Below are 22,247 nucleotides of genomic sequence, written 5' to 3'. Positions count from 1 at the left end.
TATTTTTTCTTCCAGTTTCCTTTTTTCTTTAAAAAAAAAAAAAAAAAACGGTTTTACTTTGGAAAAAACAACAACAACAACAACAACAAACAACACAACACCACAAACACCAACAACCACGTTCGGCTTTGCACAAACGCATCATTTAAATTTTGGAATACCTTTTTTATGGAATATTCATACAATGACTTCTCTTTCAATGCAGTCCTCTCTCTCTCTTGTGGCACTAGGATTCAGCCTCAGAAAAGGCCCTGAGCAATTTTTTTTTAGTGGTAGGTGCAGCATCTCACCTCTCGGTCTAGGCAGGCTGGCGGTGGAAGCAAGGGACAGGGACAGGCAGAGCACCCCCAGGTGCTCCTGAGGAAGCAAGGTCAGCGCTGCAGGCTGCCGGCAGACACCCAGGAGACGCAGGGCTGCTCCCCAGAGGGGTTCCAGCGCTCCCGACGCGAGGCCGGCCCCGTAGCCATAGCAGTGTGGAGGCCGCGCTGTGCCTGTGGGTCACAGAGGCCCTTGGAGGACTGGGAATGACATCTCCAGTAGCTTTCTCACCCAAATGAAGGACATGACACGGGGCAGTATTCAAGTAGATTTAGCGTTTCCAACAGCACACTAGAGATCTAATCGCTTATACATATTCATTTTAGGATAGAAAAAGTGGTAGAGCAGAACCTGACCCTAAAAAGAAAGCCACTTTTAGGTCCATCACCTCCACCCTGGCCTCCAGCTTCAAGAGACGTAGGTCCTCCAAGGATACGGTAAGAGGAAGAAGAACAATTCTGCCCTCTCTCTTTCTCTCTCTTTCTCTCTTCTGCCATCCCATCGACTGCCACACACCCATCCCGAAGCTGCCAGTGTACATGCATAGCTCATGTTCGTCACCAGTCAGTCAGTCAGTCAGTCAGTCATCCCGTGTTCCTGAAAGGATGCTGGGATCCTGGAGGGCAGGCAGGAGGTGCTTTGGAGTCCTGTGATGAGTTGGGAGATGCAACCGAGTTTTTGTTTTGTTTCCGTTTTCTTTTTGCCTGGATGATTTCTGATGTTCCTCTCTGTGCTTTGCTCACCGTACCGGTGCTGACCTCTTGAAACTGATGACATTTTTATTTTCTTTTTCTGTTCCTGAGTGTTCCTGTACCTGTTTGTCATTGTATGCCTAAAAACAATCACCCCAATTTAATTTGGGCACTGTCTCACCTCACCAAGAGCCATATGTGTCACATTCTCTACATGTGATTTTTGTTTGTGACTTAGCATTCGGGACATAGCCCTCGGCACAGGAGGGACAGCTCTCTCTGGTTATCGTCAGCAGCGAAGCCTCTAGAAGAGGCACCATGGCTTGAAAGAGGAGGTTGTTAAAGACCCAGCCTGCTTCAAACCTGGGTTTTCCACCTCGCAGTATCGCTGCTCACATGTAACCAGAGAACGTTTCCAAATAGCTGCCTCTAAAGCCAGCTGTTTCCCCATGTGCAAACGTGTCTGCTCGTGCTGGAGCTTCAGACACGCCAGCGTCAGGGTGGGCTGTTGGTCTGTCGGACTGAGCTGGTGTCCCTCTGCATGTTGCCGTCTGTCGTACGACACTCTGCACTGTGGCTACTCTGTTGTCTCATGTGGATGCGGGCGCTGCGCTGCCCGAACCTCTTGCAGCGGGCTCCCCGCCACAGGCGCGATGCACGGCGGGGACGGGGAGACGCGGTGGGGCGGCCAGTCCCTGGCTGCAGGAACGCGGGGGGGAGCGGCGTGCGTTGTCGCAGGGGGTCTCCAGCCACAGCTCTGCGTGGAGGCGGCTGCGTTTGGCACCAGGGCAGGCTCCAACCCCAGCACCCCTGGGACGTGGCCCCGGGGACAGCTGAGCCCTCCACCGGGCCCAGCTGCCACCATCTCGCACAAAGTGCTCCCCCGGCTGTCAAGGGTTTTCCCACATTCTCCTCGCTTGTCCCTGTGCCCAATGGGGAGGACAAGCATCCCTGTCACCTCCTGCACTGCCCCCTGAACCACCTTGTCCTGGTTGTGCCCCAACATCAAGGATGCCCCCGCCCCGCTGCCCCAGGGACCAGACCCCTGAGCTTGAGGGAGGCTCGGAGGAGGGTCTGTGTGGCCAGACCCCAACCAGGGGAGAGGAGGAGAGGTGGAGTGGATGGGGTGGCGAGGAGAAAGTGGGGAGTGAGAAGAACCATGACAAGGAGGGACTGGTGGGGAGAAAAATCTGCAGGGAGAGCTGTCAAGGGAACCCTCAGCCTGGCCAGAGTAGACCCCATGTTTTTGTCTCCAAAATTTAGCAAACCAAGGGGAGCTGGCCTAGGAGAGTAGGAGCATCACAGCAAAGTGGGCACCAGAGAAGACACATGCCTACCAAAGGCACGTGAGCAGTGCCAGGAGAGGGGACCCCATGGCTATGGCCATGCCCTCTCCTGGGTGCCTGCTCGCTCCCCCAGGAGCAATGGGGCACCCCAGTACCACCTCCAACACCCTGCTCCCTCCCCAGGGATGCATCCTGGGTCTGATCCTGCTTCTTGGTGCAGCATCCATGACCTCATGCCACCCCACCACCCAGGGCTAGGAGCTGGCCAGGTCCAGGGACCATCTACACCAGAGGCTCCAGAAGATGGCATCCCACTCTGGTGGCAGCTGCAGCTGTGGGGCAGCTATGGGCAATGATGCCCCACTGTCTAGGAGTCTGTTGCAGTCTTCTGCGTGCCATGAGGTGGCATGGCTGGCCCCAGCATGTGTTCTGAAGGGGGGACAGGCTAGTTGGGCCAAGAACAGGCCAGCAGGACCAAGATCCAAGCCAACGGGGCCAAGACTGAGGCTAGCAGGTCCAAGACCTGCCTATTGCAGAAGGCCCACAGTGGAGCAAGCTTTGTGGTGATGTTGGGCAGGCCCGCTGGTTGCTCCATGGGGTGAGTGACCAACGGGAGGGTGCTGTTACCAGTTCACATCACAGCCTGCCTTTTGGTGCCCCCAGCTTCAATGCAGCAGCCCTGGCTCAGAGACCCCAATGCCCTCCTGCTGTGGAAGGCCCCATGAGTACATAGCATGCGGGGACACATTGCCTGGGGTCCTTGTAAAGGCGAGAAAGCAGTGAGGTGCTCTGTTTTGTGATGCTTGGCAGAGCCGCAGGCCCACACCAGGTCTCAGTTGGGCAAGGCTTGAGAGCCCATGGGGCTGGAAGGCCAGGCTGACCCCGGCCCCATGGGCTCTCCTGGCTAGCAAGCAAAAGATACAAACCTGGTGGCCTTGCTTCTTCCCTTTTCGTTGTCGGGAGTTTTAAAAATGGATTCTGCTCTGCAGCCCTGCAGAATGGTCCCTCAGGAGTGCCAGAGAGACAGGCTGGCACCATGGAGCCAAGACAGCCCTGGGAAGCTGCCACCCCACTCTGAACGTCCTAGCGCCCACCATCACCCGAGCTGCACAGCCTCTCCGCGGCACATCATCCCCACCGCCCCAGGAGGAGATGCATGTGTTCCCCATAGGCAGCTCCTGCAACTCGAATAGCACTCGCAGAGCTGACGTACTGCCATCCATCGCAGCCACCCACGCTACTGCAACCCCACAGAAGCCATGTGAGACGCATAAACCACACAGACACCTTCCGAGCCGGCACATTTCGTACAGACACGTAACGAGACGCACAGATCCCTTAGCCCCCACTGCAGATGTCATCAGCCCCCGCAGCCCCACTGCCAGCCCGCGGGCCCCCAGACACAGCACGACACACGTCCCACGTCACCGCCAAGCGAGGGCCCCGCCAGCATGGGGACGATGCCAGAGCTGGTCGAGAATCGAGGGGGTTCATGGAAAAGGTCACCTTTTCAGTGAAAGATCAGCCATTCCAAAACCAAGTGCTTTTTGGCTGAAAAAGAACCTAGTTTTTGGCCCCAAACGAACAAATGTAGGCCAAAGACAACAATATTTTTTTTAAAGGAAAGTTGACATTTTCTACAGCAAGATTGCATTTAGCTGGAATCCTAATACTTAATTGAACAAAAAAAAAAAAAAAAGAAACCCAAAATTCTTCCAGAAAATCTTCCACCAGCCAGGGACTACAATATGAGCCCAGAAGCCCAGATTAGGTTGAAGTCATTTTTAAAGACATATTAAGTTCTTGTCTATATTTTCTTCCTGGTGTCATTTAAAGTTTTTGGTGCCTTCACTTCACTTCCATACCTTAACATGTTTGAGTCTCTTCTACGGTTAATATTGATTAATTTCTTGGCTTTATAATGTTTGGTTTGGGGATAATTGCACCATCCCTGTAACATCATTTACCCTAAATTACTGATATGTGCTTCTAGCATTAGTTCTACTTTAACATAATTTTGATATGACAGTTTTCTTGTTTTTTTTTTTCTTCCTTTTTTTTTTCCTTTTTTTTAATATTAAAAACTGCATGCATGAACTCTACACAAAAAAAAAAAAAAAAGTAAATGCGAATGTTACCCTGTGATAACTCTGTGATTGGAGGAGATATGCTTTCAAACCCAAAGCCATGCTCTTGTATTGCAATTTTCCTGGCCAGCCCCCCCCAGATCACTTGGTGGTGTCAGTGTCTCCCAAAGCTGTGCAGAGAGGCCAGAGCACCCCCGCCCCCCTGTCAGACCTCCCCCTGCCACCCCACAGCCACGTGTACTGAGACACATGCACCCACACGCACACACGGCTTTTTTCCTGGTTGCGTCAGGCCGGTAGCACAGGGTATTTAACAAAGAACCTTTTCTTCTGCCCGTATGTGGGGTTTTTTTGTTACTTTTTTTTTCTTTTCATTTTTTCTCTGGAGCTCGTCCTTCAGCAGAGGCTGGCACCATCTCCTCTGGGTACCCGCCCAGCCTCTTCCCTCTCCAAGTCGTCTCCTCCCCATGGGGCTCCAGCCCCATCCCATGAGCTTCACTGTGGCAGCCAAGATTTTGGCAAAGAGGGGCGGCTGCACCCCTGTAGGAAGAGGCATGCTTTTAGTGGACCAGCAAAATGCAAGAAAAAGCTCCCCAGTGTGACAGAGCAATTTGTCTGAGCAAAATCACCAGGAGATGGCCAAGGTGTTGCCACTCAGCGAAGCAATGAGGAATTTCATATCGGCTCCATTTTGATAGTAGTTGGTCCCCTACATGAATGAGCAATCCCAAGAGTTGTTCCTTCAGTGGCAGTGTGTCTTCACCACGTGCACTGCAGGGATGGGACTGTGCTGGCTCCAGCCCCTGCCCCAGCAGCTCCCTGTTAAGGTGCTGGGGTCACTGTGAAGCAAAAAACCATGCAGATGAGCCCCGAGGAGCCCACGCCATGCTTCGGGGGCCACTAGACCTCCCTGCACAGGCTGTAAGGCCACACAGGGTAGCCACAGTGCTAGAGCCACCAGCAGCAGTGCAAGGGCCACAGTTGCTACCAGGAAGCAGAGGATGGGTTAAATCCTGTGAAATCCTAAAAACCAAGGAGTCTCTGGAAACCCAGCAAACCAGCAGCCCTCCTAGGTGCACGGTCAAGCCAATATAGAGGAGAGGATCCATGTAGCAGCAGGAGACCCACCGAGTCCTCCTGCCCAAGTTAGGTTCCCAAAGTGGTGGCAGATGCATTTGTGTCACCCATTTAGGGCTTGGAGCTAGGAGAGGGAGAGGAAGGACATATGGAAGAAGATAGGGAGGAAATAACTGCCCAGCTATAAGCCCCTGCCTGAGGAGGAAGGACTTTTTTTTTCCTTTTTTTTTTTTTTTCTTTTTTCTCTTTTTTTTTTTCCTTTTTTTTTTTCCTTTTTTTTTTTTTTTCTGGATGGTTGAGGGGTTTTTCTGCTCTCCCTGCTTGCTTGCTGGTGGGACCGCTGCTGGGGAGGTCTTTCCCGGGGGTGTTGGCCGGGCCCCACTGCGAGGAGCGCAGAACCCCAGATCCAGGCCACGTCTCCAGCACAGGCTGCATTCTCACACTAGCTAGTGATGCTACAGCTAGTCACAAATCACCCGCACGGCACAGCTCCTCACCTGCATAGAAGGATAGTGAGAGCAGGGGCACTCGAGCAAGGAGGTGCAACACCCTGGCCTCAAAGCACAGCTTGAGCTGGCACCAGCCAGACCCTCCAGCCACGGGCGTGGCTGTGGGCTAGGCTGGGGGTTCACTGCTTTTCTCCTGTAGCTGTCCCCATGTAGGGGCAGGATGGCTCCGCAGGCGACACGGCTGCCATGCACTGTGCCCTGCTCCTGGGTGTCCTTCCCATAGGCCGCAGGGTGCTTGGAGAGCGTCTGCAAGGACCTCTGCACGAGCCCACACTGGGCAGGGGGCCTCAGCCAGCACCAGGTCTGGAGCCATTGCATCCACCCCAGAGACATCCCGTAGGGACACAGGGGGTGCAAGGAGGCGTGGGGGCGAGTGCCATGACTGCCTAACACTTCTCTCTCCTTGTCTGTGTATTTGTGTGTTACAGCAATACCATCCCACCGACATCACCGGCCAGCTCAACCTCTCCGACCCCTCTGTCAGCACTGTGGTGTGACCTGCTCCCCGGGGGCCATCAGCCCTTGCCCAACACAGTGGAAAGGCACAGCCAGGACTGCCTGTCAAGGGACACTGATGGGTTCTTCTGGGTGAGACGGGAGGAAAGCATCCTTCATCCATACACAGTGACTTCATTGTATATCTCCCTCCCTCCCTAGGCCTGCTGCCATACTCATGCCCCAAAATGCACGGCAGAACCAGGACAGGGTTTGGACTTCTCTGTACAGAGATAATCACTTCCAACCAGTGCTGTTGTTGATCAGTATTGCCACTGGCCAGCTACGTGCAAGGGGAAAGGACTTCAAAGGGACATGGTGCCTGCTCTCCCACAGTAGCAGGGAAAAGCTGGTGCCAGACTGCAAACCCGTGCTTCACCTCACTGGCTGCGTGTTCTCTGCAGGTGCATAGCTCCCGGAGCACCCAGAGCTGTGCTGGTGGAGCAGCCCATGTAGTTCGGCAGCCCAGGGACGTGCTTCTGCCGTGCCATGCTCCACCACCACCACAGCAGGGCTGGGAGATGTGCGCTCTGCTCCTGGCCAAGGGATGAGCCCCCCGGTCCTCCCCTCCATCAGCCCCTGCTCAAAGCCTATGGTACAACTGAACGTGGTGCTCTGGAGCTCACAGCACGCTGTCATACAAGATCCTGGCTCCCCACATCTCTGCACACCAGCCATCCCCACGGCCTGGCCACAGCCAGCACGTAGCTCCCACACTACAGCCATCCTGGCCAGGAGACATGGCAAAACAGGTCCTGGCTCAAGAGGAGGTGACCAAACAAGACTGCCTGGAGCCCTCCTCCTGTGGGCACTGTGCCCACGTGCCAGCTCCCCAGTCTCCCTCCAGGCAGGCACCACAAGTGGCTGTGGACACTCCAGGGCTGGGGAGCAGAAATCCCACCTGCAATTTGGTACCAAGCCCCAGCGTCAAGAACCACCTTCTCCTTGCTGCAGCCAAGCAGATGGGGCAGATGGGGCCAGCAGGATTTTTGGAGGGCAGCTGGGGTCTGTGAGCATCGTCCCACTGGCTGCAGTGGTTCCATCAAGTTCATCTTGCTCCAGCTGAGAAATCAAGTCCATTCGACTTTATACGTCAGTGTAACATTAATACCAAGTTTTTGCAAGAGCTCAGTAAAGTCTAGACTGGATCACGGGCTGGCTTTATTGCCTCTGTCTGTCTCTGCCTGCCGGCGGAGCTGGCTGGGAGCCCTGCGCTGAATCAGGGCCTCACCCAGCATTGCTGCAGGGCGCGCGAGCAGAAAAGGTGGAGGGATGGGGAGGGACGGAGCAGGGGGGACAGGAGCTGCAGGGAGGACTGGAACAGGATGTTGCTATTCGGGGCTGGCCAGCATGGGGCCAGACCTGGGCTGAAACCACCTAAATGCCAGCCCCTTGCAGCCTGCTTCTCACCCTCTGTCCAGAGGAAAACTGGGGTGAGGCCGCTGAGGACATGTTTCCCTGGCCGCCCCTGGGTGGTGGCAGCAGCCATCTCCTCGCTGTGCCACCGGCTCCTGCAGGACCCCCCCTGCACCCACGTGCTCCGTGTGTGGACGAGCAGAGTGATGGGCACAGCAGCATCCCCAGTGCCCGTCCCCATCCCCTCCAAGGCTTTTTCTTTGTGATGCCCAGTCTGTGGCCACGATGGCTTCTTCAGCTTTGAGCCCTCGGGCAGGACAACTGTCCCCCTGGGAGGAGCAGGCAGGGGCAGCAGGGCTCAGGGGATGACGGAGGATGACAGGCAAGGCCCTGGCTCCACATGGGAAGCCCAGGCCTTCTTGAGCAGGCCCACATGCACACTGGGCTGTTCTCTGTCTTGGAAATAAAGATGAGAGCAAGTCACAACATTTGATTTATTCTCTTATTTAACCTCCACTGAGAGCTTGCCAACAGACACATTGACCACATCTCTGGCCTGTACCACAGCTCTTGCACAGGCATGAGATCATTTCTATGCCGCAGGAGCTAACGGGGAGGTTGACACTCATGGCTGTCTCATTATGGCTCTTACTGCCTCGTGGTGGGTAGGAACTTGTGCCAGAAGGGACTGTTGGGGGTTGACCTCTTCAACCCAGCTTGTACTTTCCTTTGCTGCATGGAAGCTCTGGAGTTCCCTCAAAGCACCCAGAGATCCTCAATTGCACAAACAGGCCTATGGAGAGCTTTGTGACACAACAAAAGTCCTTCTGGAGACACAGAAAAGGCACTGAGAGGCTTTGGGGCACCAGAAGGCACCCAGAGACTCATGGAGTTCACCAAAAGGCACAAGGAGGTAAACGGTGCACCCTGAAATGCACTCAAGAGCCTTGGGGAGCAAAGGGGCAGGAGAGGGTGAGCCAGAGGAAAAGGATCAGCAGCCCCCCTTGGGAAGGGGCTGTGCAGGTCTGGGGGTGACCTGAGGGAGCCTCCTGAGGCGGGGAGCAGTGCTGCAGCGGGGCCGAACTGGAGGTGGTGGGGCAGAGCTCAGGGATTCCTCAGGGCCCCAGGGAGGAGCAGGAGCACTCTGCAGGAGCAGGGCATCCGTTCACTGCTCCACAGGGAAACCTTCACAATAGCTGGGTGCAGGCCCTGCCCAGGGCTGGTGGTCCTGCTCAGTGCCCCCTGCAGAGAAGGGGTCTTCTACAGAAGCGGGGTTCCTTGCGCAGGTGCTGGTAAATGACCACGATGCAGCCCATCAGGGTGCAGAAGATGATGCTGGCCAGGAAGGAGGACAGCCCGAGGAGCAGGAAGGTGGCATAGTGCTGGGCAGACAGTGGGGTCTCCTGGCACTGCCAGAAGGACTCATTCCTGAAGGCCATGATCGGGTATGTGCTCAGCTGCTCCGGGAACACGCACTGGAGCGAACTCTCCTCTGGAAGAGAAAAGCAGTGGTGGTGGGCACAGGGGGCAGCTGGGTGCCAGGGACAGGAGGACATGGGGCAGGTCTGTATGGGACAGAGCGGGCCAGGGCAGGAGGACAGGGACTGTGGTGCCACATTGGCCGAGATAGCCCAGGGCAGGGCACAAAGGGCACAGTGAGGGTCCAGGACTCATGTATGTCCTGCGCCTTGGGGAGTGGGATGGGACAGGGAGCTGGGCGCAGTGCTGGGCAGGACATGACAGGGCAGGAGAGGAAGGGGCAGGCAAGGCAGTGGGGCTGGCTCCCTGGGGACAGGCATGGGCAGCAGTGAGCAGCCAGCCTGGAGATGCCACAGAAAGCCGCCCCAGTGCAGGCAAGAGGCACGGGAGTGGGTGGCAGCAGAGGGAGAGACCCCCGCTGGCAGAACGGCTTCTCGCCAAGGCTCACAGAGGAAGAAATGCAGGATCAGACCCATTCTCCTGATGGCACTGGGGAAGGGGCTGGAGGAACTGAGTCCTGGCCAAGTCAGGGGTGATGCCCACCCCTCAGGTGCCCATTGCCCGTCACCCCTTGCCCTCCCTGCGGCAGGACTGGTGCCTCTGCTGGGGACAGCGCTGTGTGCCGTTACCCAGTCTGCCTCTGCAGGAAATCCCTGCTGGTGACCAGAAACCAGCCACCAGCCACTGGAGGGTGGCACCAGGAACCAGACCCAGGGAAAAATCCACCCAAGTGGGGCTGGCTTCTGGGAAACCTTGCTGCACCCACATGGACCCCATCCCCACAGACCCATGGCCTGGCAGCAGTTGGGGATGACGAGCAAGGATGGAGCAGGTGGGGGCTCGGAGCACTCACCTGGCACTTTGTCCCTGTTGTGACCAAGCCAGCGCCAGAGGGGCAGGATGCTGCAGGAGCACACCCAAGGGTTCCCATGCAGGAAGAGCTCTTGGAGCTGGGGCAAGGCACTCAGCACCCCAGCCCCCAGCTCCTCCAGCCTGTTGTGGCCCAGGTTGAGCGTGGCCAGGCTGCCGAGAGGCAGGAAGCTCTCGGGGCTCAGCGTGGTCAGGTAGTTGTTGCTTAGATCCAGCTCCTGCAGCGCCCCGAGCCCCACCAGCGCCTGCCTGTGGATCATCCCCAGTTGGTTATGGGGCAGGCTGAGCCGCAGCAGCACCGGCAAGGAGGGGAAGGAGCGTGCCCTGAGCACAGCGATGAAGTTGTAGCCAAGCAATAGGGTTCTGGTGTTGGTGGGCAGGCGCGGCGGCACCTCGTGCAGGGCGTGCTGGCGGCAGTCCACGTCCCCTGCCAAGCAGCGGCAGGCGGGGGGGCACGCAGGTGCGGGCAGCGGGCACAGGATGAGCAGGAGGGCCAGCACGGTGCTGGGGCCCCTCCACACGCCCATGGCTTCCCACCCACGCAGAGAGGGCTCCCCGTCCTCCAGCATCAGGGTTCCCCCGGGGACAGGGTGCCCAGCACCCCTCGCCTTGCCCAGCTGCTCGATCCTGCCCAGCACCCTTGGGTGCGGTGAGTGGGTGGACACGCACAGCTCCCGGTAGCTCTGTGCATTCCCCACCGTGTGCTGTGCGGGGTGGAGCTGCGCTTCTCTTAGGAAATATTTTTGCAGTGATGCCTGCCCTGGCAAGGTGTGGCTGTGCCCTCGTCCCTCCCCCCTCCAGGCATCGCTCCAGCCAGGTAAGCAGCCAGCTCCGTCCAGCCCGCAGTTAGCTGCTTGTGGGCACCGCAGCCTGGGGAGGTGGAAAAAAACAAACACCTCCTGGCCTTCATCCTCCCCACGGGGCAACCTGCCATGCACAGAGGACCCAGGGCCGCGTAGCTGGCTGGGATGGGACAAAGCTTCAATCATACTGTTGGCAAGTCTAATGCTGTCCCTGCCATGCCCAGAGGTTCTTGGTGGGGAGCCCTTGGCCAGGATCTCTTTGCCCCTAGCAGGAGACCACAAGTGAGAAGGGTTGGGATGTGACCCCCACCCAAGAAGGCATGAGGAAGGTAACTGTGCCGGGCTGCTGCCACCTGAAACTTGCTCGGCCTGGCCTTGGCGTGGCAGTGCCGGCACTGGAGGGCTCAAAGTCTGCCTCCACTCTGTTTACACCTGCTCCTGTTTGAAAGCCCCGCAGCAGGAGCTGCAGAGGGGAGGTGCCAGCCCTCCCTGTCAGGGCTCCAGGGACCCCAGGGGACCAGAGGACCTCATCCCACCCTGCCCAGTGATGGAACAGGGGTGCTCTTGTGGCTCCTTTGCCTCTTGGGACTTGGGGCACCCCTGCCCCATGGCAAAGAGGCTGAGAGGCAGCAAAGCAGCGTGTGCCTGTGCCCCCAGCCAGATCCCGGATGTTCCCAGACCCAGGAGCAGGCAGACCGGTTTATTAATAGCCTCCAGAGGAGCTTTGGTTTGTTTATCTACCCTGCGGCAAACTCAGTTTGCTGCATTAATCCCCATCTGGAAATAATTCAGAGGAATCCTCCAGTCCAGCCCAGCCCCACAGGGCTGTGCAGCTCCAGCTCACCCGCAGCACCCCAGGCTGTATGGGGACACAAATTCTCAGGGTCCCAGTGCACTCAGAGGTACTTTGTCCACTGTCGTTTTCGTCATTTTTGAAGTGCAAAAAATGCCAAGGAAAAAAAAAAATGCTGTGAAAAACAAGGTCATTTACAGATTTTGTGCTCAGAGAACCCAGGAGGCTGTGAAGCAACCCAGCACCCTTCTCTCACTGCCACCCTGCTGCACACCCCGTTGGCACATGGCAGAAGAGGGTGGGGGGGTCCTGCAACCCAGCAGACCCAGTGTCCCCACCACTGTCCCTTCTCTTGCCCCACGAAGTTCTCTGCAGGGTACCAGGCTCCTGGCACCCCCAGCAGCTCAGCCCTTTGAGGGCCTTTCAGTGCCCTCTTCTCTGGGCAAGGGACACAGCACCTGCAGGTCTCCGTCCCCATGCACTTCTCCCCGTGGCAATGCCTCCCCGGAGGAGGTTTGGGGCTCCACAGCCCAGCACAGCCCCAGGGCCAGCACCGGCCCTCAGCATCCCCTGACCTAGCGGGGGCTGCCAGAGCAGTCCCCATGGCACGGGCAGGGGGAGGGAGTCAGGGTGCCCAGCCATCGTGCTGTGACCATTCCCAAATGCAGAGGCAGAAAAACTCCGGAGCTCGGCCACTGACTGCTCATAGCACAGCTCTCCAGCTTGCTCCTGGCACTGAAGGGTTCCAGGGTGGTGGCAGAGACCAGGAGCTGTGGCTGGGGGTGGGGAGCCATGGGTCCTTGCTGCCTTCCACCACCAAAGGGCTGGAGCCAGGTGCTGGGGTGAGCACAGAGCCTCGCCAGCAGGATGGGACCCATCTCCTCCTGGGGGCACCAGCACCGGCGTGGTGAGACTGCAGCTCTTTCAGAAGCAGCACACTCGGTGCCTCCAGGGCTTTGCAATCCCTGCTGGGGACACCTTGCTGGGGGGTGGGCTCAGCTCCCACACAGCCCCTAGCATCATCCTCACCACCACAGTTCCCTCAGGGTCCCTGTTCCCAGGGATTGTCCCTCACAGGAGCACAGCACAGCCTCTGCTCAGGCAGGTCTCCATGCCCAAACCTGCGACAGGGACAGTGAGCCCCTGGGCAGCATGAAGATGGAGGGGAAGGCACCTTAGGACTCCAGGACAGCTTTTTTCACATCCTTGAATATTTTAAGTTATTGCATTTTTCCACATAATTAGAGATCCGAGGCTGGCAGGTGCCAGCACCATGGCAGGAAGGAGTCCCCACAGCACACCACGCTCATGCCAGCCCCCTGGGCACCCCTGCCTCTGCCCTGGGGCATCCCTGGAGCCTGCTCTGCCTGGGCACAGCTCAGGGCTCTGACTTTTTTACGGCATGTGACACCAAGTGGCAGAACTGTGAACGGGCACTGTGCACAGCATGGGCACTGTGCACGGCAAGGGGACAGCTGAGCACCAGCACACAGGGTCATGAAATCACCGCGGTGCCTGACACAGGGATGTTGTAAGAGCTCATGAATTGCACGGAAAATGGATGCAGAAGCTGGACTCTGAGGAAGGATGGACTCTGCAACCCCTCTCCTCCCAACCCAAGAACTGTATTAACATTACCCTCGTGCACCCCTGCCTCCCCCCCCCCCTCCATTTTGCCTCTGCTAACCCCATATGGTGCTGGAGTAAAACAGCTGGAGGCCAGATCAATTCAAAGAGCTGGAGCCATGAGCTGTGGTCCCCAGTGACCCTGTCATCCTCAGTTTTAACTATTCACCTGCCCCACAAAGCCCAAATTTCTCATGCAAATGGCCAGTAGAGCAAACACTTAAAGAAAAACAGTTGGACAAAGCAGGTCACTTCTCCCTGCTCTGGGGGCAGGGCTTTCCCTGGGCTAGCATGAGGCTGACTTAACAAATACAACCAACAGGTGCAGCACAGCAGGTGTTTAATAGATGTGTTGGATACTCCCCAGAGCATCTCTGCATTGCTGCGCTGTGCCAGGCTCCTGCACCCCCTGCCTTGGTGAAGGTGTCCCCATCACATATCTGCATGCACAGGAAAAGCTGGGCACCAGCAAGCCCTGGGTCAGGCACCAGAGGACACCCGTGATGGTTGTACCAGGTTTTGGAGTTGTCAGGATGAAGGGTGGAAATATCCTCATCCCCTCCTATTGCACCCTAAATCCCAGCAGGATAGAGAGCAAACCCCGAAAAAGCTGAATCCCTTCCTAGGCTACGGGGACAGCCCCACCACAACCGTCCACACATGGGCCTGGGGCATGGCATGGCATGGGGTCCCCAAATCGTGAGACCCTGGCAGCTCAGTATGTGATGATCCACTGAGCCATGCCAAGCCTGCCCACATGCTGCTGTCCCCATGTCCCACAACTCAGCTCTCAAAATCTGCCGTCACCCCGCAGCAGATGCATGGCCGGCAGCAGCCGCAGCGTGGGAAGGGGGCCTGGGGCACCGCATCTTGGCACAGCCCCGATGGCTGCTGCGTGATTGCTGGCTCCTTGCACGAGCCCTTGGTGGCCGTGTCTGGCAGGGACCGTCCAGCCACCCGGGGCTGCTCCTTGTCAGCCTTGACGGCGAGGAAGGTGGCCAGGTCGAGGTCGAGCATGGTGACGCCGCCGCGTGGCGTGGGCGTATTTTGGCGGCACTGCGGGCAGGGGATCCAGCGCTGCTCGTTGGCGACGGCGTCCAGGCGCTTGAGGCAGGTCTGGCAGAACGTGTGGCCGCAGTACAGCCGGCGTGGCAGCCGGCTGCACAGGTCGTAGGAGGAGTAGCAGATGATGCACTCGACCCTCTGGCTGCCCCGGCTCGGCGTGCACGAGTTCGCCTCAGTGCGTGGCCCCATGTCCTCGGCCCTGGGGCTGCCACCAGCCTGGGACATGCTGGGAGGGGAGGGGAGGGCAGGAGGAGATGTCAGCCCCATGGCTGGGGCAGGGAGCAGGGTGTGGGGTGCTACCTCCACGTGCAAATTTCAAGGGAGATGGGGAACAGTCACACGCCGTGGGGGCAGTAGTGGGTTGCTGGAGGTATCAGGGTTCCTGCCCAACAGCCCTGCCTGCCCTGCAGCCAGCCCTGCCCCTCTGGGGTGAACCCCATCCAGGGGGATTCCTTATCCCAGCGCCACGCTACATGGCTCTGCTGAATGCCCCTTCCCTCCCACAGGGGCTGGGGGCGGCCAGGCCTCATCTGCCTGCCCAGGGCTGCGGGGGCTCTGGGCCAGTGGGCATCATGGGGTGGGAAGAAGGTAGGAGCAGCAACCTGAGGGCCAGGCCATGCAACCTTCGTGCCAGCCTTGGGCACCAGCCCGTGGATGTCAGCAGCAGGGGGCAAGCATGCAGACTGGTGGGAAGGAGTCCAGTGACATCTCAGGGTACCCTCCAGCATGTCTGCAACCCTCTCCAAGGGGCCACCAGGACCCCACACCTTCCCCACTGGTGACCTTGAGCATTTTGGTTGGTGTGGGCACCCACTTCTCCCCCCAACCCTGTTCCCCATCCCTACCTGGGTTGCTGTCCTCCCCAGGACCTCAGGGGAGATGGCAGAGGGGCTGCAGCATCCCAAGGGGCCGTGGCAATCCTGGGAGCAGCATCAGGATCCCAAGCAGCATCCTGCCAGGTCCCAGAAGCCGCGGGTGGCTGCACGGTGGGAAGGGGCTCACCTTTCAGGGGCAGGCACGCTATCGGATCTGCTGCTGGGAAGCCAAGCCTGGGAGATTGAGTTACAAGTGCCTGGATAACAAAGACCTCCGAAATTGAAGCCCTGCCTCCCTCCCTGGGAGTGTTCATTAGCCACCCACTCTGCCTCATTAGCAGAAGGCTCTGTCCCTGCAAGGTCGGGCGTCACCGTGTGTGGACATCAGCTGTGCCCGGGCAGCAGAGGCGGAGACCTCCCTGTTTTGGCCACCACGTTTGGGCAGATGTCGGCCAGCAGAAGCCTGACCACTCTGCAGACTCCCTGGGACATGCACAGCCAGCACATCCCCAGGTGGCCCGGGCTGCGGGGACAGCTGTGACCCATGGGTGAGGACACAGCAAGGGTCCAGGCTTGGGGGAGCTGGGGCTGGCAGGGGGGCACCAAGGCTGCAGCCTGTCACGTGGCTCCAAGGGGGCAGCACCCACATGTGGGGCGGTGCAGGGGAATGGGGACCCTGTTCTGTGCCTGGGGGTGACAGCTGCGAGGGAAACCAGCTGGGGTGTGAGGGGGGCTGGAGCTGGGAGAGGTGGGGGAAGGAGTAGGGCACCCAAGCTGTCCTCGACCTCCAGTGCCTTGCTGACCGTGGAGACGGGGGTGAAGACCACAGCACAGCACAGCTCTTTGCTGGTGGCAGCAGCTCAGAGGGGCTTGGTGCCTGCAGGCTGACCGGGATCAGGGTGACACTGCGGCTCAGCTTCTCCAAGAAAGCCACCAAATCCATGTCCATGCCCTGTTCCTGCTCTTCCTCCTGGGGCTGCAGAATCTGGCATTGAGGTCCTCGGCTCTGCTGGGGACGATGCTCATCAGCAGGTAATGCTGGGGAGATCCCGGCACTCCCCGGTGACACCCGCAAGGTCTGTGCTGATGCATGACCCAGGGGTGGCGGCAGGCAGTCCCCGCAGCACCAGCTCCTGCACGACCCTGGGGCCAGCAGCGATGTCACAGCCCCAGCAGGGAGGGTGCTCAGAGCAGGGAAAGAGGCTTTGGGGGACGAAGCCAGGATCCTTGAGGACAAATGCCTGGGCCGGAGCGCGCAGCACTTCTGCCTGCGAGCAGGAGAGGGCAGCAGGCAGCAGAGCAGGCAGGAGCGGGGTGCCACGCTGTCCCCACGCTGTCCCCACGCTGTCCCCACGCTGCTGGAGCTCCTTGGCAGAAAGAGGCAGTGGTTTGGGGCCGGACACCGAGTGCCTCACCGGGACTCTGCGGAAAAGCTCAACCCTGACCCTGTGCAGGGCAGCAGAGCTGGCAGCACAGCAGCTTCGGGCTCGCTATCTCGACATGCTCCATCACAAGTGTCCCAGGCAGCACCCGGCAGGTGGGACCCCACTGCCAGGTACCAGGGGCAGGACATGGGGTGGCACAAGGTACCCAGGGGACCCTGCAGGCTGGCAGCATCTGTCCCCATGTGTGCTGGGGCAGGGCTGGGCACACAGATGGCACTGTGACTTCCATCCAAGTCCTATGTGTCCAGGGATGTCCACGCATCCGGATGCCTCTGGATGTCCCACATGTCCCAGAGCTGGCAATAAGTCATTCTCCTGTCCAAAGCACCATCATGGCCCAGCTCACTGGCCATGCAGTAATGTGTGCAACCCAACAGGCATCATTTGGGGCATATGAAGTTAAACCCAAAACCACTACACACGTGGGGGTGGGCTTGTTTGTGTGCACACCCAGGGTACCCATGGCACTGCCTGGTGAGGAGGGGTAAGAAGGGGCAGAGAGCCATGGACCTGGCACAGGAACCTCCTGAGGTTCCCCAGGGAGAGAGGTGCAGAGTCCTTCCCCCCGGGAAGGAAAAAACACGGCCCCAGGACGTGCTGGGGGCACCCAGCTGGAAGCAGCCTGGCCAGAAGGGCCCTGCTGGGCACCAAGCTGACCCTGAGGCAGCAACCGGCCCTCCCTCGGGACAAAGAAGGCAGGGAATGGTGCCCTGGGCTGCATTAGGGAAAATAATACCCGCAGGTGGGGGGAGGTGATCCTTCCCCTCTTTCAGCACTGCTGAGTCCACCCCCTGAGGGCTGGGTCCCACTCAGGACTCCCCAGAACAAGAGACCTGGAGCAAGTCCCCCAAAGGGCTATGGAAATAAGCAAAGACCTGGAGCCCCTCTGCTGTGAGGAGAGGCCGAGAGAGCTGGGACTGCTCAGCCTGGGGAAGGGGAGGCTCAGGGGGATCTCATCAGTGCCTAGAAATGTTTGGAGGGAGCCCGCTCTCATCAGTGGTGCCCAATGCCAGGACAAGAGGCAGTGGGCACAAACTGGAGCACAGGAGGCTCCCTCTGAACACCAGGCAGCCCTTCTATGCTGTGCAGGTGACAGGGCACTGTCACCAGCTGCCCAGAGAGGTTGTGGAGTCCCCTCCTTGGAGATCTTCAGGGCCCTTCTGCTGGGCACCCTGCTCCGGGAGGCCCTGCTGGGGCAGGGCTTGGACCAGAGGGACCCAGAGGTGCCTCCAGCCTCAGCCGTGCTGTGATTTTATGAAACCAGGACACATGGGACCAGCAGGCAGGGCTAGATTGGGGTACGGGAAGCCCTTGCGTGGCATGGGCACACCAAGTAGCATTGCTGCCTGAAACCTGCTTGGCTCCACCTGCCCTGCAGAAACAGGTGAATCTGGACATAGGGGAAGGCGTAGCTGCAATCAGCAACAACAAGAGGGTGGGAAAAGTGTTTTTCTGTTCCCAGGGCTTGGCTACAACCCTGGGACCTGCAGGAACCTTTGGTACAGCAGGGCAGGGAGAGGCACCATAAGGAGAGTGCAAAGGTCCGGTCCCGATGAGCCAGCGCTGTGCATCACCACCGACACCCCACCCGCAGGAGACAGCAGCCACCCCGCACCGCCCTGCACACAGCCCAGCACCCGGCGCACATGGGCAGTGCCCGTGGGACCCTGCACGAGCATCACCCAGAGCCCAGCGTGTCCCTTCTGGGGTCTGCCCCCCCTGTGCCCTCCCTGTCCCCCTGCTCCCAGCCTTGCCGCTGCCTCCGGTTTAATCATTGCCCGGGGGCTGGCAAGGAGCGCTGTTTGCTGCCTTCCCAAGGTTATGCAGAGCGAAGGGCGGTGGTGACACCGGGTGCTGCCGGCGGGTGCTGTGCCCTGCCCAGCACATCTCCACGTCACACCCACGGGCACCAGTTTCAGCCAGGGCCATGTGCCACCGCCTTGCTACCACGTCCCTGCCCAGCCCGCGCTGAGGGTGGGCTCTGAAATGAGGAAGGGCTGGCATCTGGGACAAGGAGCCCACAAAAGCAAACACAGGGTGAATCAGCTTGTCTCTGTGTCAGCACTGACAGCGCTCCAGGCAGGGCAGACAAGAGAGCTCCTTGTGCAGCACAGGCTGCATTGGGGCTGCGTCCCTGCCAGCGTCCCCCTGCCAGAGGCAACCCCCCCTCCCCACCAGCCGCCAGCACGGGACCTGGGCCAGGTGGAGGAGCCGAACTCCTGCACCTCTGCCAAGCCTCTGCCTCCCTGGCCCAGAAGATCTCAGGGGCTGTGGGAACCCCAAGGGGTGGTGGAAACCCCAAGGGATGGGTGGGCTCCTGGTGCTGGTGGGTTCCCAGTGCTGGTGGGATCCCCAGGGGTCACAGGCAGCCCAGGCAGTGCCACAAAGCCCCCCCAGCACCCAACTGCCCCATCCAGGAGCCCACCCCTTCCCCAGCACCCCACAAAGCCAGGCGCTCTCCTTCCAAAGGACGGGGGGGACAGCATCCAGCTTGGCAGGGTCAGGCCAAGCCCCAGCCCCCGTCCCCAGGCTGGCAGCACCGTGCCATACTGGCAATGCCTGGGTGAGGGGATGCTGGAGGGGGCTGGCAGCAGCAAGATGGGGAGCTCGAGGCCCCTGCTGCTGCTGCAGTCAGCAGTGGAGGAGTTAAGCCCGGTATTGGGGAAGAGAACGCCTCGTGCCCCCCCCCACAGCACAATACAATGCACAGCCCTGCTGAAGAGGCAAGAAGTAACTCAGGAATCCCGGAAAACCCGGGCCAGAGGGAAGAGGCATACCTTGGCAGGGCAGGAGAGGGCAGTAACTTTATTTGTGGCACGCTGAAGTCATCGGATCACACCCGCGCTCTTTCCAAGCCCCTGCAGATGAGGCCATTCCTGCAGCCGCCGCGGTTGCTTACGCAGCTGTCACTTGGCAGCACGACGGCCGGGGAACGCCAGCACAACGGCCGGCTTGTTCCAGCCCCGCCGCGCCAGTCCCAGCCCAAAACCGAGTCCAGAGCCACCCCAGATTGCTGCAAAGAGGCCAGCAGGCTCCACGCTCGCTTTTCTCACTGCCAGGGGGTTGCAGAAGGCCGAGGATGGGGATCCGCAGTGGGCGCTTCAATGGCACGGGTGGGCCTGCACACCCTGACCGCGAGGAAGGCACGGGACTGGAGGGGGTCCTGGCATCCTGACAGCAGGCCCCTGAACGCCACACCATCAGGTGCTGCCCTGGAGTTCTGTCTGGCACCCTGCCACACTTTGTCCTTCCTGTCTCCTTCCCTCCGTCTGGTGGGCAACGTGGTGAAGAGGAGCAGCCACGCACCCAGAGCTTGGCGCAGGGCGTGCAGCAGCCCCATGACACTGCATGGGGGCACTGCTTGAGGAGGGGAGGGGTCCCCGTCCCAGCCGGGGACATGTCCCTGACCCTTCTCCATGGGTTTTCCAGCAAGGGTGGACTAGCCAGCTCAGTGTGGAGGCTCGCAGACTGCTCCAGTCCCAATGTAGGCACTCCTCGGTGGCATCTGTGTTGGCACACATCATCCGCAGGGTCCCTGGGCCTCCATGGAGTGGGGGGGACCCATCCTTCTCCCCCACACCCCACTCTGGGCTCCAAGGAGCCAGCAGGTGCCCATCACCAGTGTAGCTGGCGGCAGAGCTCATGGGTGAAAACCAGAGGTGAGTCCAACCGGTGCCACCTCCCAGCTGCCAGAGCAGGTGATGGGGCAGCTCCCTGGGGTGCCTGGGCTGGGTGCCCCCCCAGCACGTCCCACACGTCCCCTTAGGAGATGACACAGCAACACTTTCTGCAGCAGGGGCAGAACTTGCGGCAGCAGTTCCCCCCACCAGACTCGTGGCCTTTGGGTGGTTTGTCCAGGGTGACAGTGTAGAAGGAGTCAGGTGAATCCCCATTGGGCATCTTCATGCTAGCATAGGGGTTGTAGGGCCGGGACCACGACTTCCCCGTGGAAATGGTCTGGTTGTCACAGCTGCTGGCATGGTCTGCCTGCTCCTCTGCGCTGTACACAGGCACGACGGCGGGGTTGGCAATCACGGTGGGCGAAGCAGGCTCTTCCTTCAGGTAATGAGTGATGAAACTCTGCTGGAACTGGGACCGCGGGATGTTCACGCTGGCATAGGGGTTCTCCAGGGTGACACCGCGATCCATGTCCCCGTCCCTGCTGGCTGGCAGTGCTCTCCCCACCTCCTGTGAGAGACAGAGATGAAGCTAAGGCATGGGGGGACAATGGGGTGGCCTCACTAGTTTGGGACCAGGGTGCTGAGCTGTGCTCACCCCTCCCTGGCAGCCCCAACAAGCGACCCGTATGTGTGGCCCTGCAAGCAGGGGCAGCAGAGACAGGCAGGGTGCTGGGGCTGTGGGTAGTGCAGGAGCTTCTGGGGGGAGCAAGCCTGGGACGAAGGGGGGCACTGGAGGGAGGGGAGCGGGGGAAGGACAAGAGGCAGGGGGGAGAGCGAGGGAAACGGGGGGCGGGGGGGGGAAGCGAGAACCGGAGCGGGGGGACTGGGACAGGGGACGGGGGGGGGGGGCACCGCGGGGCGCGAGGACGGGGAGGGGGCGGCGGGGCAGGGGCAGGGGCTGCGGGGGGCTCCCGGCACTCACCGAGCCGCGCGGCTCCGGCCGGCTGCGGGGCGGCTCTGCCCCGGCTGCGCTTCCTCCTGCGGCGGCGGGGCTCGGCTCGGCTCGGCTCGGCACGGCCCGCCCCGGCCCGCCCCGCCCGGCCCCGGGCAGGGACAGGGACAGGGGCAGGGGCAGTGCCGGGGGGGCACCGCACTCCCTGTGCCCTGCGGGGGGCACCGGGCGCTGGGCACCGGGCACTGCTTGGGCAGCGGGCAGGGGACACGGCGCACCTGCACCCCCCGGCACCCCCGGCCCACCCCCCGCCAGGCTCCCGCTGCCCCCAAGCCCTCCCCCAGACACCCAAGTCCCTGCAGCCCAGGGGTCCCGCAGCCCCTGCCTGGCTGCGTCCCGCCTGCCCAGCGCAGACCCAGCCCCTGACACCCCGATGCCAGATCCCCAGCGGGATCCCCCCCCTGCCTGGACCCCCGGCATCGATAGCAGCACAAACCAGGGGGGCTGGACCAGAGCCCCCAGCCTGGGTCTGTGTGTCAGCTGGGGACACCGCAGCTCTGCAGTGTGATGTTGGCTGTTGTGGGAGTCCGGACCAAGAGTGAAGATGCGGATTTGGGGCATCCTCCACCTGAGAGCAGGCAGGGGAGCCCCGGTGCGAGCCCCAGCCCCAGCCCTGCTCTAGGGTGAGACTTTTCAGAAGACGCCAACTGAAAACCCAGCCCAGAAGCCAAGCGCCGTTGCCTTGGGGCCCTGATCCTGCCGTATTCTCACTGCCACAGAGCCGGTGTCCCTGTCCCCCTGGACACCCGCTGTGCCCTCTGAGGGGCTGCAGGCAGGGCAGCGCTGCCCCCAGACCCCGGGGCTCCTTGTGTCCCAGCAGCAGCACCAGCATGGGGACATGTCACAGGGATGTGGCACCACCACAGCTCCCCTGCTGTGCCCGGCACACCGTGTCCCTG

General features: G+C 60.1%; 3 protein-coding genes across 7 annotated transcripts in view; 1 reads left to right on the top strand and 2 right to left on the bottom strand.

The window, feature by feature from the left end:
• Positions 1 to 6,540, top strand: part of GRIN1 (glutamate ionotropic receptor NMDA type subunit 1) — a gene marked incomplete at both ends in the record, with an annotated part of 33,221 nt that extends 26,681 nt beyond the window's left edge. For 2 of the 4 annotated variants that reach the window (XM_082775873.1, XM_082775872.1), the window contains one exon: positions 6,398 to 6,540. In XM_082775873.1, the coding sequence (XP_082631999.1) occupies positions 6,398 to 6,466 (69 nt within the window). Of the gene's footprint in view, positions 1 to 644; positions 756 to 3,285; positions 3,490 to 6,397 lie in introns of those variants that run through there. The other 2 variants (XM_082775871.1, XM_082775870.1) reach the window with 2 other exon arrangements.
• Positions 6,541 to 8,306: 1,766 nt separating this feature from the next.
• On the bottom strand, positions 8,307 to 21,410 carry LRRC26 (leucine rich repeat containing 26). 2 transcript variants are annotated; one of them, XR_014318806.1, is made up of 3 exons: positions 21,319 to 21,410; positions 19,494 to 20,904; positions 9,181 to 9,312 (listed from the first exon to the last, which is right to left on the bottom strand). XR_014318806.1 is itself a non-coding variant. In XM_082775453.1 (2 exons), exons 1-2 carry the CDS (start codon positions 10,736 to 10,738, stop codon positions 9,053 to 9,055), a joined length of 846 nt encoding a protein of 281 aa, XP_082631579.1. In that variant the 5' UTR covers positions 10,739 to 10,753; the 3' UTR covers positions 8,307 to 9,052. The 2 variants fall into 2 exon arrangements, 1 of the variants encoding a protein (XP_082631579.1); XM_082775453.1 differs by lacking the exons at positions 19,494 to 20,904; positions 21,319 to 21,410 and adding an exon at positions 10,153 to 10,753 and having other exon boundaries at positions 8,307 to 9,312.
• On the bottom strand, positions 13,548 to 15,029 carry RNF224 (ring finger protein 224). Its single transcript, XM_082775329.1, has one exon. The coding sequence runs from the start codon at positions 14,721 to 14,723 to the stop codon at positions 14,175 to 14,177; it is 549 nt and encodes a 182-aa protein (XP_082631455.1). The 5' UTR covers positions 14,724 to 15,029; the 3' UTR covers positions 13,548 to 14,174.
• Positions 21,411 to 22,247: the final 837 nt, after the last annotated feature.

This window comes from Aythya marila, assembly GCF_965140915.1.
Source record: "Aythya marila genome assembly, chromosome: 19".
In the NCBI taxonomy this organism is placed as follows: domain Eukaryota; kingdom Metazoa; phylum Chordata; class Aves; order Anseriformes; family Anatidae; genus Aythya; species Aythya marila.
This window is presented reverse-complemented; position numbering and strand designations above follow the sequence as displayed.

Excerpts from the sequence above, each read along its gene's own strand:
- LRRC26 (XM_082775453.1), bottom strand. The coding sequence starts at position 10,738 with ATGCTGGAGGACGGGGAGCCCTCTCTGCGTGGGTGGGAAGCCATGGGC. Across the intron at positions 9,313-10,152 it reads CAACAGGGACAAAGTGCCAG|AGGAGAGTTCGCTCCAGTGC; the intron begins GTGAGTGCTCCG and ends TTTCTCTTCCAG.
- RNF224 (XM_082775329.1), bottom strand. The coding sequence starts at position 14,723 with ATGGGGCTGACATCTCCTCCTGCCCTCCCCTCCCCTCCCAGCATGTCC.